General features: G+C 46.6%; 1 protein-coding gene across 1 annotated transcript in view; it reads right to left on the bottom strand.

The window, feature by feature from the left end:
- Positions 1-15879, bottom strand: part of CACNA1I (calcium voltage-gated channel subunit alpha1 I) — a 459267-nt gene that overhangs the window by 137558 nt on the left and 305830 nt on the right. Inside the window, exons 15-16 of the mRNA XM_066596427.1 lie at positions 15147-15545; positions 1491-1591 (exon numbers count right to left, since the gene is read on the bottom strand). Of these exons, the coding sequence (XP_066452524.1) occupies positions 1491-1591; positions 15147-15545 (500 nt within the window). The remainder of the gene's footprint in view (positions 1-1490; positions 1592-15146; positions 15546-15879) is intronic.

Raw genomic sequence — 15879 nt, 5'->3', positions numbered from 1 at the left:
GGTGGTTTTGGGAGCCAGCTGGTTATAGCAGCCAAATGGCACAAACTCCTGACCAATGGAACCTTGTTGCTCGGGCAGATGTTCACCTCCACCCGCCAGCACTTGTGTCATATTACCTCCACTTAAGTTACATGGGATTATAAATCATATTTCCATAAGACATTTAACCCTTTCCAATCCAATTTTGGATTCAGGGTTTCCTAAAAGGCTTTCTATTTTTGCTGCTATACACCGGTGCCATCTGCTGGCTAAAGCCAATGCATCTGCGACCAAGAGGCTCCAACAGCGGAGTGGCTGGCAATAGACGGTAAGAATACCCTGTCGGACGTCTTCTGACATTGGAGCTGTACAAGCTTAAATCAGAATGTAGGAAGACATCAGACAGTGGATTGGAAAGGGTTGAAGACTGATTTTAAGGCATGCATTTTGTACGGTGTTTCGATATCTTTGTCCACCCCCGGTATATATAGGTATATGGAGAATGTGATGGCCGGGATTCCAGGGGTGGCGTTTATAGCATATCCTGTAAAGGTGAGATCACAGCTGCTTGGAGAACTGAGAGGATCCAAGGCAAGAACCAAAGCAACAGGGTACTAAGATGGCCTCCAGGATAGACACTGCCTGATGTAAAGACCAGGCAGCTCGCTACTGCTAAAAATTGCGTATTTTCCCTTTCTTACTACAGTAGGTAATTAAAATAAATTCAATTTCACATTCCTGTCATCCTTTTTGTCACAGTGAATTATAACTTCCAGCATTCCTTCATGGTGAGTGTACTGCGTTGTACACCACTTGTGCCTAGAGTGGGGTGTGAAAGCCCATTGTTGACTTATGGTCAACAGGGGACTTCACCTATTTCCCTGTAGGCTAGTCTGAGCCTAAACCTAGGTTACATTTTCTAGGGTATAACTTTCCAGAACACCACATCACTTAGACACTTACTGCAAAGTGGAATGGTCAAGTGTGACAGCGTATATGGAATACATATCAAGGCATACAGTATGTAACAAAATCAAGTAAACTATACAAGTTCTCTTCTTTACGCTTGACTCCATAAGTGAAATATATCTTCTCCAGACACAGAAAACTAGCTGGCAACCCTGAGGACGTTAAGTACCTTCCAAGGGTAAGTATACATGGTATCTTACGCAAACAACCAGAGCCGATACTCAGTGCTAACGAAGAGCAACAACTCGGAAATATCTACAATTCGGGTTTAGTTTGACTCATAACCCAAATTATGTCTCCAGGCTCTTCAAAGGGTCGAATATTGGCTTACCGTATAGCCACCTATAGGTAATACTAGAGAAAAACTCTTTCCTCACTTCTGGAAGATACTTATGTACTTTACACACTTTTTCCCAGGAAGCATTAACCTGAAGACTCTCTACTGGTTGGATTCCACAAAAAGAATGAGTACTTTCCAAGAGGCAGTAGGCTGGACTACAAGACATTGTTAACCTCACAACAAATAGGTCTTAATGTGTTACCTGTTTTGAGGTGAGAAAAGGAATATGGACCAGTCCTCTCGTAATTCACACCAATCAGGCCGATATACTTCAATCATTTTTCTGATCCGGAAACATAAACTCTAAGGAGAGAAGCAATAATATCTTATGACGACATACTCCTGCTGCCTTCCTTTATATTTTCACTAAGCATTTACAAGTCACTGGTTTATAAGTAATTGAAGCTGTCATCTGCTGCCACCATTCAGCAATGTGTCATTTTCTTTTGATAAACTCTCTGCGGATGTTACAGGGTTTAATCTACAATCTCAAAACACTATTTCTTTCTGCTGTCATTAATCCCTTTCATGTAAATACTTGGGAAAGGTCCCTTGAAGAGTCATATCATGCTGATTATGGCCAACCCATGTCTTATGCAAGCTGTAATTCTCTCTTTGATATGCACAGTCATACCGCTAAGTCTTTGTGGACTTTGTTGCCCCTGTTAAGAAAGTATTTATTATACACTCACTGTCAAAAAAAAATCAGGCACCTTGAAGGAGTTGTCAGAAATGAATGAAACTTCCTCTGTGTGATTGTAACATTGATATGAGTAAGTGATTACAATATCAGAGCAAGAGGATCATTTATTGTGGAAAGCTGAACACTAGAAGGGAGGCTCTAGTACCCTGTTGTACCGCCTCTAGTTTGGATACAAGATGTGATACAGGCAGGCATGGAGGCTCTAGTACCCTGTTGTACCACCACTAGTTTGGATACAAGATGTGATACAGGTGGGCATGGAGGCTCTAGTACGCTGTTGTACCACCACTAGCTTGGATACAAGATGTGATACAGGTGGGCATGGAGGCTCTAGTACCCTGCTGTACTACCTCTAACTTGGATACAAGATGTGATACTGGTGGGCATGGAGGCTTTAGTACCCTGTTGTACCGCCTCTAGCTTGGATGAAAGATGTGATATGAGCAGGCATGGAGGCTCTACTACCCTGTTGTACCCCTTCTAGCTTGGATACAAGATGTGATACTGGTGAGCATGGAGGCTCTAGTACCCTGCTGTACCGCCTCTAGCCTGGATACAAGATGTGATATGGGCAGGCATGGAGGCTCCAATACCCTGTTGTACCCCTTGTAGCTTGGATACAAGATCTGATACAGGCCGGCATGGAGGCAATAGTACCCTGGTGCAGTACGTCTAGTGTGGATACAAGATGTGATATGGGTGGGCATGGAGGCTCTAGTACCCTATTGCATGCCTCTAGCTTGGATACAAGATGTGATACAGGTGGGCATGGAGGCTCTAGTACCCTGCTGTACTACCTCTAACTTGGATACAAGATGTGATACTGGTGGGCATGGAGGCTTTAGTACCCTGTTGTACCGCCTCTAGCTTGGATGCAAGATGCATATCGGTCCACATTTGCTGTATCTGAGCCTCTAGATCATGGAAACTTGTAGGCTGTCAAAGTTGGCATCCCAGATGGTTACATACATTTTCCATTGGTGATAAATCTGGTGACCGGGCAGCCATGGAAGTGTGACAATGTTGTGGAGACATTCCTGAGACACTATTGTGTGTTCAGCCAAGTATTATCCTGCTGGAAAATGCCTCTTGGAGGCCGTCGTGAGGGGAAAGCATGTGGCTGCATGATGTCATGAACATATCACTGAGCTGCCATTGTCCATCGTACCTCGTACTAGGGGGGACCGACTGTTGTATACAGTGGTCCCCTAGATTATCGCACCAGCAGTGGGGGCAGTGTGCTTCTCCACAGCAAAGGCAGGATTGATAGTTTACCTTGCAATAAATTTAGCAGGAATTTCCTGCATTTATATTTAAATGTGTATGTTCCTTCAGAGCGCCTAAAATAGTTTTTTGCATACCTTTACATTTGTGTTCCTCTTTGAGGAGTTGTATCCCCTTGCTTTTGGGAGATACAACAAATTTTGGGCAAGCTCCTCCCTGTACCCACGGGGGGTCATAGAAGGAATACACATTCTTTCGTTTCCTGTGGATCCTACGGACATTTGTCCTCTGTTACTACGTGCAGACCTGGACTTGGAGGTGTAGAGTGGATGGGTCCTCCCCTCATGGGAAGCATCCTCCACTTACACCGGGTAAGTCATCCTTTCTAATCTATATTTTGCAACAATGTTTGGCTGTCTTGGACATCCGTAAGAGGGGCGCTGTCCTCATTGCTTTTCATAAAGGCAGGATTGAGGCGCTCATAGGGACATGAACACGGCTGTCGTCAGTGCCCAAGCTAAAATTGGATTAGACACCGAAGACAACCCGGCTTCACTCCATAACAGTCCAGTTTCATTATTTATGACACCACTGCAAACAGTGGTGACTAGTTGGTGGGTGTCAAAGGCAGTACATGTAATAGGCACCATGAGACCAAATGTCCTTCAGCCAAATGCCTGGAAATGGTTCTGACGGGACACACAGGCTTTAACGATAGTGCTGCTCCTGATTGTCGTCCGATCAGATGATCCTCTCTATGGTGGTCTGTCGAGGGCATCCTGAGCCCAGTCGCTTTGTGTGTCCTCAAACATCTACTGGTCCCAACACCTCCTAACAGTCTGGTGAGAATGGCCCATGTAGCGGGCAATTTGTACATATGACTATCTTATTTCTCACATACCAATAAAGCGCCCCCTCAACCTGTGTTAATTGGGTGAAATCTCTACTCTGCGTCATGGAGGTGTCTAGTAGTCAACACGTTCTACACAAGTGGAAGAAGAGGTCACTACACACAAGGAGCCTCTGAGAGCCTTTTATAGGCCAAAGGAGGAACCACTTTTGGGGCCTTTGGTGGCATATCCGCCTGAGATGAAACTGCATGCAGTTTTGCAGCTAAACAACGACTTCTTTTAGGGGCGGGATTGTTTTTGACAAAATCTCTATACATTCTAATTTTGTACATACGTACAGAAGCACACCCACCCACTTCACACATTGGGACAACCCCTTTAAATAAAAACCTTAAATGTTCTTTAACATAATATATTTTATTTTTTAAAAGCACAGACTGTTGTATCCTCATCGAAAGTGAAGACCATTATATATATATATATATATATATATATATATATATATATATATATATACCTCTGCCATCCTAACTGCATTACACAAGTAACTGAGTTTGTAGCAGATAGTTTAGCCTAAACTTAAGCCTTGGAGACCCTCATAGTAATCCTCACATGTGTATATGCCCAGACAGACCATCAACAAAGTGTTCACCTGTGTTCCCTCAGGGACCCCATTAACATCATGATTTTTGCTTATGTTTTGTGTGTCTGCAAAGAAAGCTCCCATTGTGTATGCTAAGCATGTCCATTCTATTACCTCCAGGGTCATCGGGTTCAACCCCCTAATCAATGCAGGATTCACTAAATCATCCCAGAGAGACCTCTGTCCAGCCTCTATTTGAAGACTTCCTTTGAAGGAGAACTTGCCACCTCCTGTGGCAACCTGTACCACTCATTGATAAACAGAGGCCAAAAAAAGTGTCCTTTTGGCCTCTGTTAGGCAGTATAAATCAGTGTATCACAAAAAAAGGTATGGAATAGAATAGTAGATCATGTTATTCCATCTCACGGAGTCGAGTGAAAATAAATTGTATGGTATTGATCATAGACAACTGTTGAACCAATATGGAAATATAGCTTATTGTGATGTAGCCACTAAACTGATTCCGTTACAGCATATGGGTGGCAGAGGCATGTGACAGGTGCCTAACAGTAGTATCTCTCACTCATTAGATATAATTGAGGCCATGAAAATCACATACGTACAGCAGGACAAAACAAAATCATTGATTTCAATAGGATTTCAGTGGTTCCATTTCCACTATCGGGATTTTTGTGCATTAATATTACGTGCGAGAAAAATCAGGCAGGACCTATCTTTTTGCGGCTTTTTTTAAACTTCTGCTCTCTGGCGCGGAGTTTGAAAAGCCAGCGAAGGGGAAAAAATTCCACTTGTTTAGGTGCAATTACGATCCATAGCGACGAGTTTAGTTGCGCCAATGGCTGTGTGTTTTTGTCCTAAGTGTGCACAAAATTCTAGATGTGACTGAGGTCAAAGCAGGGCACTTCGAAGTGGAATTAAAACAGGCTATATTAGTAGGGGCTCCTTCACACGAGCATATGTGTAAATGTGCATGCTTCAGCGCAACATATCTGCACTACAAACGGCATTGATTTGTGTGTGTATCAGTGCATTTAAATGTACTTCTTGCATGTGCGGGGCATGTTCATTTGCACGCAGCACACATGATTTAAATGGTAATTTAGCCTAATGAGGTCCAGATGTGTTCTTTTCCCCCCAGAATGGCGCAGCACATTGAGCGCTCATTTTTGCACCTCCCATAGACTTCTATGGTCAGCCTTGCTGCACAAATCCACACAAAAATAGAGCATGCCCTATATTTTGTACGTGTCTGAAATGCACGTAAAAAGTGGAAATGTGTATATATGTTCGGATTGTGTGCACAAAATTTCCGTGAGCACATATGCCCATGTTAAGGAGCTCAAAGTCACTTTACTTTACCTAAGCTCTTAATTGTCACATTTTTAATAAACTTTCCCTGAGTCAAAGAGCAGACAACCAGTTGATTTCAGGCAGCATTATGCAGACAACCCATGGATTTCAATGTAAGCTGTGTAATGATTAATTTCCCCTATGGTGGCTCTGCGGGGGAATTGAACACTTGCTATCATGTTCTCCAACAGATTACAGCTGATCACTAGGCGTTTCAGCAGCGGGACACGCTGTGATGAACTTATTGTTGGAGAACCCTAACAGAAAAGCATTGTGCAAAGCAAATGTCATTAAGAAGGCATCGGAGATTTGATGATTTTGCTACTTTTCTCATTGTGTTTGTAGAGCAATGAATGTCCAATATATGATTAATGGGAAACTCCAAGATTACTCTCTCTGCACTTTCCATTCAAATGAAAGTGAAATTAAAGAGGTTGTCAAGTTGTGGTATTTACACACAGCTCTGCCTCTTCAGATAGGAGACGGTGTATAACAGTCCCATAGCTCACCAAGGCATCATTGTACTGCATGCTAATTTCCATTAGAGCATGGAGAGAATTGATAATCTACAACTAAGGTAATAAATAGAGATGAGCGAACGTACTCGTCCGAGCTTGATATTCGTGCGAATATTAGGGTGTTCGGGATGCTCGTTACTCGTAACGAGCACCACGCGGTGTTCCGGTTACTTTCAGTTTCCTCTCTGAGACGTTAGCGCACTTTTCTGGCCAATTGAAAGACAGGGAAGGCATTACAACTTCCCCCTGTGACGTTCAAGCCCTATACCACCCCCCTGCTGTGAGTGGCTGGGGAGATCTGATGTCACCCGAGTATAAAAATCGGCCCCTCCCGCGGCTCGCCACACATGCCTTGTGACTTAGCTGAGGGAAAGTGCTGCTGCTGGTGCTGCTGTAGGGAGAGCGTTAGGAGTCAGTGTAGGCTTCAAGAACCCCAACGGCCCTTCTCAGGGCCACATCTACTAGTGTGCAGTACTGTGTTAGCACAGTATTTTTTTTTGTCCAAAATTGGATCTGCAGAGCATTGCGCCCTGCAATAGGGACAGAAGTGGGGGTTAGGCAGGGAGAGTGTTAGGAGTTAGTGTAGGCTTCAAGAACCCCAACGGTCCCTTCTAGGGCCACTTCTATCCGTGTGCAGTACTGTCCAGGCTGCTGTTAGCAGTGTTGCATATTTTTTTTTTTTCTCAAAACCGGCTGTGCAGAGCATTGCACCCGGCATTAATACTACAGGGATAGAATTGTGTAGGCAGGGCCAGAAGACATTTATTATTCATTGAATACACGCAGTGGGGTCTTCCCTAAGCTAAAAAGGAAAAAAATTATATTTGGCCTGCCTGTGTCAGTCCTAAGGTCTCCGTGTACGTGTGTGCTGCGTGGACAACGTACAAAAATCAGACGCAACCAGCTATGCTTTACTGCAGCCTAGCGCCATTGTCTTTCCTGACTGGCAAATACCTGCTCTGCTAGAGTTAATAACTCTGCTACACTATACTTGTGTGACACTTTTTGAGGGCCACACCACAGATATTAAACTTCTTGTTCATTGAATATACGCAGTGGGGTCTTCCCTAAGCTAAAAAGGAAAAATATTATATTTGGCCTGCCTGTGTCAGTCCTAAGGTCTCCGTGTACGTGTGTGCTGCGTGTACAACGTACAAAAATCAGACGCAACCAGCTACGCTTTACTGCAGCCTAGCGCCATTGTCTTTCCTGACTGGGAAATCAAATCACTGGTAATACAGCATGCTGAGGGGTAGGGGTAGGCCTAGAGGATGTGGACGCGGCCGAGGACGCGGAGGGCCAATTGAGGGTGTGGGCACTGGCCGAGCCAGTGCGGTGGCCAGGGGTAGAGGCAGGGCCAGACCGAATAATCCACCAACTGTTTCCCAAAGCGCCCCCTCGCGCCATGCCACCCTGCAGAAGTCAAGGTGCTCTACGGTGTGGCAGTTTTTCACAGAGACGCCTGACGACCGACGAACAGTGGTGTGCAACCTTTGTCGCGCCAAGATCAGCTGGGGAGGCACCACCAACAGCATGCGCAGGCATATGATGGCCAAGCACCCCACAAGGTGGGACGATGCCCGTTCACCGCCTCCGGTTTGCACCACTGCCTCTCCCCCTGTGCCCCAACCTGCCACTGAGATCCAACCCCCCTCTGAGGACACAGGCACTACCGTCTCCTGGCCTGCACCCACACCCTCACCTCCGCTGTCCTCGGCCCCATCCACCAATGTCTCTCAGCGCAGCGTCCAGACGTCGCTAGTGTCACAGTTTGAGCGCAAGCGCAACTACGACGCCACGCACCCGCACGCTCAAGCGTTAAACGTGCACATTGCAAAATTGATCAGCCTAGAGATGCTGCCGTATAGGCTTGTGGAAACGGAGGCTTTCAAAAGCATGATGGCGGCGGCTGCCCCGCGCTACTCGGTTCCCAGTCGCCACTACTTTTCCCGATGTGCCGTCCCAGCCCTGCACGACCACGTCTCCCGCAACATTGTACGCGCCCTCACCAACGCGGTTACTGCCAAGGTCCACTTAACAACGGACACGTGGACAAGCACAGGCGGGCAGGGCCACTATATCTCCCTGACGGCACATTGGGTGAATTTAGTGGAGGCTGGGACAGAGTCAGAGCCTGGGACCGCTCACGTCCTACCCACCCCCAGAATTGCGGGCCGCAGCTCGGTGGTGGTATCTGCGGCGGTGTATGCTTCCTCCACTAAAGCACCTTCCTCCTCCTCCTCCTCCTCCAACGCAACCTCTGTCTCGCAATCAAGATGTGTCAGCAGCACGTCGCCAGCAGTCGGTGTCACGCGGCGTGGCAGCACAGCGGTGGGCAAGCGTCAGCAGGCCGTGCTGAAACTACTCAGCTTAGGAGAGAAGAGGCACACGGCCCACGAACTGCTGCAGGGTCTGACAGAGCAGACCGACCACTGGCTTGCGCCGCTGAGCCTCCAACCGGGCATGGTCGTGTGTGACAACGGCCGTAAGCTGGTGGCGGCTCTGCAGCTCGGCAGCCTCACACACGTGCCATGCCTGGCCCATGTCTTTAATTTGGTGGTTCAGCGCTTTCTGAAAAGCTACCCCCACTTGTCATACCTGCTCAGAAAGGTGCGCCAGCTCTGCGCAAATTTCCGCAAATCCCACACGCACGCTGCCACCCTGCGGACACTGCAACATAGGTTTAATCTGCCAGTGCACCGACTGCTGTGCGACGTGCCCACACAGTGGAACTCTACGCTCCACATGTTGGCCAGACTCTATGAGCAGCGTAGAGCTATAGTGGAATACCAACTCCAACTTGCGCGGCGCAGTGGGAGTCAGCCTCCTCAATTATTTACAGAAGAGTGGCCCTGGTTGGCAGCCATCTGCCAGGCCCTTGGAAAATTTGAGGAGTCTACCCAGGTGGTGAGTGGCGATGCTGCAATCATTAGCGTCACCATTCCTCTGCTATGCATCTTGAGAAGTTCCCTGCAAAGCATAAAGGCAGACGCTTTGCGCTCGGAAACAGAGCCAGGGGAAGACAGTATGTCGCTGGATAGTCAGAGCACCCGCCTGTCTATATGTCAGCGCGTTGAGAAGGAGGAGGAGGAGCATGAGGAGGATGAGGAGGAGGGGGAAGAGACAGCTTGGCCCACTGGTGAGGGTACACATGCTGCTGGGCTGTCATCCTTTCAGCATGTATGGCCTGAGGAGGAGGAAGAGGAGGAGGAGGAGGATCCTGAAAGTGATCTTCCTAGTGAAGACAGCCATGTGTTGCATACAGGTACCCTGGCACACATGGCTGACTTCATGTTAGGATGCCTTTCTAGTGACCCTCGCGTTACACGCATTCTGGCCACTACGGATTACTGGGTGTACACACTGCTCGACCCACGCTATAAGGAGAACCTTCCCACTCTCATTCCTGAAGAGGAAAGGGGTTCGAGAGTGTTGCTATACCACAGGGCGCTGGTGGACAAACTGATGGTAAACTTCCCATCCGACAGCGCTAGTGGCAGAAGGCGCAGTTCCGAAGGCCAGGTAGCAGGGGAGGCGCAGAGATCAGGCAGCATGTACAGCACAGGCAGGGGAACATTCTCCAAGGCCTTTGCCAGCTTTATGGCTCCCCAGCAAGACTGTGTCACCGCTCCCCAGTCAAGGCTGAGTCGGCGGGAGCACTGTAAAAGGATGGTGAGGGAGTACGTAGCCGATCGCACGACCGTCCTCCGTGACGCCTCTGCCCCCTACAACTACTGGGTGTCGAAGCTGGACACGTGGCCTGAACTCGCGCTGTATGCCCTGGAGGTGCTTGCTTGTCCTGCGGCTAGCGTCTTGTCAGAGAGTGTGTTTAGTGTGGCTGGGGGAATCATCACGGATAAGCGTACCCACCTGTCAAACGACAGTGCCGACAGGCTTACACTCATCAAGATGAACAAACCCTGGATTTCCCCAGACTTCTCTTCTCCACCAGCGGACAGCAGCGATACGTAAGCAATACGTAGGCTGCACCCGCGGATGGAAGCTACGTTCTCTCTCACCATCCAAAACGGGGACATTTCTGCTTCATCAATCTGTGTCTAATATTCCTCCTCCTCCTCCTGCTCCTCCTCCTGAAACCTCACGTAATCACGCTGAACGGGCAATTTTTCTTAGGGCCACAAGGCTCACTCATAATTTTTCTAAACAATTTTTATATGTTTCAATGCTCTTAAAAGCGTTGAAACTTTAACTTGAACCAATTTTTCGTTAAACTGGGCTGCCTCCAGGCCTAGTTACCACTTAAGCCACATTAACCAAAGCGATTAATGGGTTTCACCTGCCATCTTGGTTGGGCATGGCCAATTTTTTGGATGTACATTAGTACTGTTGATACAGCAATTTTTGTGGGCCCTCGCCTACAGTGTAATCAAATGAATTTTTAGCCCACCTGCATTACAGCTGACGTTACATCCGCTGTGTTGGGCAATGCAATGGGATATTTTTGTGTATCGCCGGTGGGTTCCAGGGAGCCACCCATGCTGTAGGTGCACACGGAGTTTAACCTACATCTGTCCACTTGTAAAGAACCCCAGTCTGACTGGGGCATGCAGTGTGGGCCGAAGCCCACCTGTATTAAGCACGACATTACTACCTCAGCTGTGTTGGGCAATGCAATGGGATATTTCTATGTACCGCCGGTGGCTTTCTGGCACCTACCCATGCTGTGGGTCCACAGGGAATTATAAATGCATCTGTTTCCACTTGTAAAGAACCCCAGTCTGACTGGGGCGTGCAGTGTGGGCCGAAGCCCACCTGCATTAAGCACGACATTACTACCTCAGCTGTGTTGGGCAATGCAATGGGATATTTTTATGTACCGCCGGTGGGTTCCAGGGAGCCACCCATGCTGTAGGTGCACACGGAGTTTAACCTACATCTGTCCACTTGTAAAGAACCCCAGTCTGACTGGGGCATGCAGTGTGGGCCGAAGCCCACCTGTATTAAGCACGACATTACTACCTCAGCTGTGTTGGGCAATGCAATGGGATATTTCTATGTACCGCCGGTGGCTTCCTGGCACCTACCCATGCTGTGGGTCCACAGGGAATTATAAATGCATCTGTTTCCACTTGTAAAGAACCCCAGTCTGACTGGGGCATGCAGTGTGGGCCGAAGCCCACCTGCATTAAGCACGACATTACTACCTCAGCTGTGTTGGGCAATGCAATGGGATATTTTTATGTACCGCCGGTGGGTTCCAGGAAGCCACCCATGCTGTGGGTCCACAGGGACTTCACAATAGGGAGTTGTACCTGCCTGTGTCTATGAATTAAAAACCGCGGTCTGACTGGGGCATGCAGACACCTTGACAGAATGAATAGTGTGTGGCACATAGGTTCCCCATTGCTATGCCCACGTGTGCAGCTCCTGATGGCGGTGGCACAGGATTCTATTTCTCATTGCTTCTGTACAGCATTGTGGGCTATCGCCCCGCCCCTTTTAAAGAGGGTCGCTGCCTAGCCGTGCCAACCCTCTGCAGTGTGTGCCTGCGGTTCCTCGTCATGGCAGACGCACTTCTAAATAGACATGAGGGTGGTGTGGCATGAGGGCAGCTGAAGGCTGCGCAGGGACACTTTGGTGTGCGCTGTGGGGGGAGGGGGGGTTGGGCAGCATGTAACCCAGGAGAAGTGGCAGTGGAGTGTCATGCAGGCAGTGATTGTGCTTTGTTGGAGGTAGTGTGGTGCTTAGCTAAGGTATGCCATGCTAATGAGGGCTTTTCAGAAGTAAAAGTTTTTGGGAGGGGGGGGTCCCCACTCTTGCCGCTATTGTGGCTTAATAGTGGGACCTGAGAACTTGAGATGCAGCCCAACATGTAGCCCCTCGCCTGCCCTATCCGTTGCTGTGTCGTTCCCATCACTTTCTTGAATTGCCCAGATTTTCACACAAGGAAACCTTAGCGAGCATCGGCGAAATACAAAAATGCTCGGGTCGCCCATTGACTTCAATGGGGTTCGTTACTCGAAACGAACCTCCGAGCATCGCGATAATTTCGTCCCGAGTAACGAGCACCCGAGCATTTTGGTGCTCGCTCATCTCTAGTAATAAACAGTACGAAGATTACCGGGTAAAAGAATTCGTTAAATGTTATGATGAGAGTTATGATGATAGGATCACATAATGTGATGTTACATAAAAATGGTGTGGTAACCTGGGGGTTACTCGCTCTCTTGGGTCGCCATCTTCTCCATTCAGGATGGTTCGCACCACATGCATAAAGGTTCAGGAAACTTGCATTACTTGAAATTCTGGTGCCTGCCATCTTTTATTTCATATACAGCAGGGTTCACAACCCTCTGGGTTTCTATCACTTTCCCCACCTAATGCTTCTAGAGGATGCCCTCCTCTGTCAGACCTTGTGACAGGCCCTGTCTGGACCACACAGGACCTCAGCTTCCTAGTTCCTGATGCTGCCTCTGCTGCCTCTCTCTCTGGCTTTCAGCCAATGTTCCCCTGAGTGTGTCAGGAACAGATACTATTAGCTTTCTTATTGGCACATCCACAGGTGTTCTCTCTCAATTCAGAAACAAGAATGCCTGTCTACAGCCCCCTACAGGCTATCCTGTGTGATCTTCGGCTCAGATTTACTTGGCTCCAGGCTTACTGAAACTAGTCAGTTTCTCAGTTTGTGTGATGCTGTTGCATAAATTCTACCATATAAACTGCCTAGAGGGGAACACAGGTACTACTGTCACAGTTACTGATGATGATCACACAGCTCCGGCCACACAGTTATAATAGAGGAGATCACAGCTCATCCTCCTGATTGTATATTTATGGTCTATAGAGTATGTAGATGAATATCAAAGGTAATGATAATTACATTGTCCCTCACTACAGAAAGAAATGGTATAGCTTTTAGCTAATGCTGTGCTGATGCATCATGGGATTGAAAGTAAAAAATCTCTGCCTCAAGGTGGTGCCTGATATGTATCAGACAGGGGGCTGCACTACAGGCAAGGGGCTGCAATACATAGAGCAACCCATAGGTTAGGGTGATTGGGATTGAAAAATGTGTTTTCTCTGGAGTGGCCCTTAAGGCCACTTGCACACGAATGGATTTTTGCTGCGAAATCCGCAGCAGGTGTCCACACGGCAGATCTGCAGCAAATATGGTCCATAACATGCTACGGGAAATTGATCCTTCCTGCATACTCACTGAAATCAATTGCGGTTTCCACAAGCAGAGGAAAAATCACAGCATGCTCTATTTTTGCGCAGAGTCAATGGAAGCCATCCAACCCGCGGCCCATCTGTACTTAATATTACGGACAGGTTGCAAATTCTGTGTCATCGCCTAGCGACGGCGTGGGAAAAATAAACCCTTAAAAAAATAATCTATACTGCGCATGTCCGACGCCAGCTCGCCTCGACCATCCACAGTTGAAATGCAGAGGAAGAGAGACAGGTACACGTAAACACCAGCTGTCAGAGTCGGATTCCGCTGCGGGATTCTACTGCAGGCTCCCACATGCGGATTCCGGCTCTGCCATGTGCAGGCGGCCTAAACAGTGAAATATGTATTTTGGATTTCCTTAGTGATCAGGAAACAAATTTTATTGGCAGCATTATAAACTTTCTTTATAGCAAGAAAGTTAGATATTGGTGAGTAGAAGAAACTCCAACAAAGAGACAGTGGATTAATCTGACATAACAAATGGTGCTTGTTTGAATGTATCACATCTGGATCAGAGGAAAATCCAAAAATTTGAAAGAATTTGGCAAAAATGGCTAATTCCCCAAAATATGTTGAGAAATACAATAATAAATGGAGAACTGATTGCTTTCCCTGTTAATTTTTTTTTTCTTGCTACTTTTCTTCACTCCACTTAGAGTTGGAGAGATGGTGGAGTTAGGAATGACGGATTGCTCATCATGGCATACAAGGAATATAAAGTGTTGTTATAATTTATAATAGAAACATTAAAAAAAAAGATGTATTGAGGCACATGAGCCAAGAAGTATGGGGGGGGGGGGGAGTCTTCAAGGGTACAGGCTTCAATTGTACACATTTGGCCATCTGAAAATTGCCCATTTCATAGGTGAACAAACCCATACAAGGAACTCTTTCAGTTTTCCACCAAGGACTATGTATTTGTTTCTTCTTTTGATTAAAAAAAAAAAAATCATTTAGCATATAATGACAAATGGAAAGTTATAGAACGTGTAGTTTTATACTTTAAAGTGATTTTTTGAGTATCTTGCCAGAAGTTACATGCACCATCTGGTACATTCTTTGCAACCTGTTTGTTCATATGATAATTAATAGGGATAATTAAAGTGTCTTGGTTGTAGTTGATTGGCTAGAAGATATTTGATGAAATGAAAACATTCTGAGCATTTCATTACATTCTATTAATAATGGAATTTATAGGACCTATATATAACCATCTAGTAGGTATTTGGTAAAACCTGTCCCATATACTATGTATATATAGGAGGGGACCTATGAACCTGCGACATGTTGCAATCCAGTTGTAACTGCTTCCTCTACGACTCCTATAGATACTCTGTGGCGTGATATAGAAATATACTTACTGTACAGTGGAACACAATACATTTTATGGCATTCAATCATTCCATTACTTACATAATCAATCTCCTCTTCTTCTTCTTCCTTGTCTTTGCGGTTGTTCATCTTGGGGAAAACATCTTTCATGATCTGAGAAGCTTTTCCAGATGTATCATGATATTCTCCAGATGGACAGATTGCTTTGCTGGGTGCCTTGCGATTTGTGTGCACTCCAGGATGATCTGGGATATCCGGAGAGCCTTTGTTGTCTAGAGACAAAGCCCTCCTATGTTTTAGACTGGTTGCTCTTCTGGGATGTATTCTCTCTCTATGGTCCTCTCCACGCGCAAGTAAGGATTCATGTTCAGCGGTACACGGTCTTGGTTTTATACTGGGGCGACGACCTAAACTGTTCCAACTGGACCGCCGGCTGCCCCATCCACCGGTTCTGTTCCAGTGAGGTGGGCGAGTTCCTACCTGTAATACCAAGAATTATATATTTAAACACGTTCACTCTGACTCAAGTATTCATGTGCATTGTGAAAGAGCACTTTTCATACAGTTTACCTACTACATCATAACTTATTGCACTTTTTAGAGTAGTAAAGTGGCAATATTTTCTCGTAACTAAGTTGCTCAGGTTTCAACAAATTAAAAAATGTGAGCATCCGGTGACGTGGCCTGTGGCAAAGAAGCATTTCTTTATGTAAAGGTAGTGCACCTTTTAATAAATTTGATGCAAATCACTCCCATGGCCGTTTTGTAAAGACTGACATATGTATGAAATGCCAGTCTTAATAAATGTGCACCA

This window comes from Eleutherodactylus coqui, chromosome 3 (genome assembly GCF_035609145.1).
Source record: "Eleutherodactylus coqui strain aEleCoq1 chromosome 3, aEleCoq1.hap1, whole genome shotgun sequence".
Taxonomy (NCBI): Eukaryota; Metazoa; Chordata; class Amphibia; order Anura; family Eleutherodactylidae; genus Eleutherodactylus; species Eleutherodactylus coqui.
This window is presented reverse-complemented; position numbering and strand designations above follow the sequence as displayed.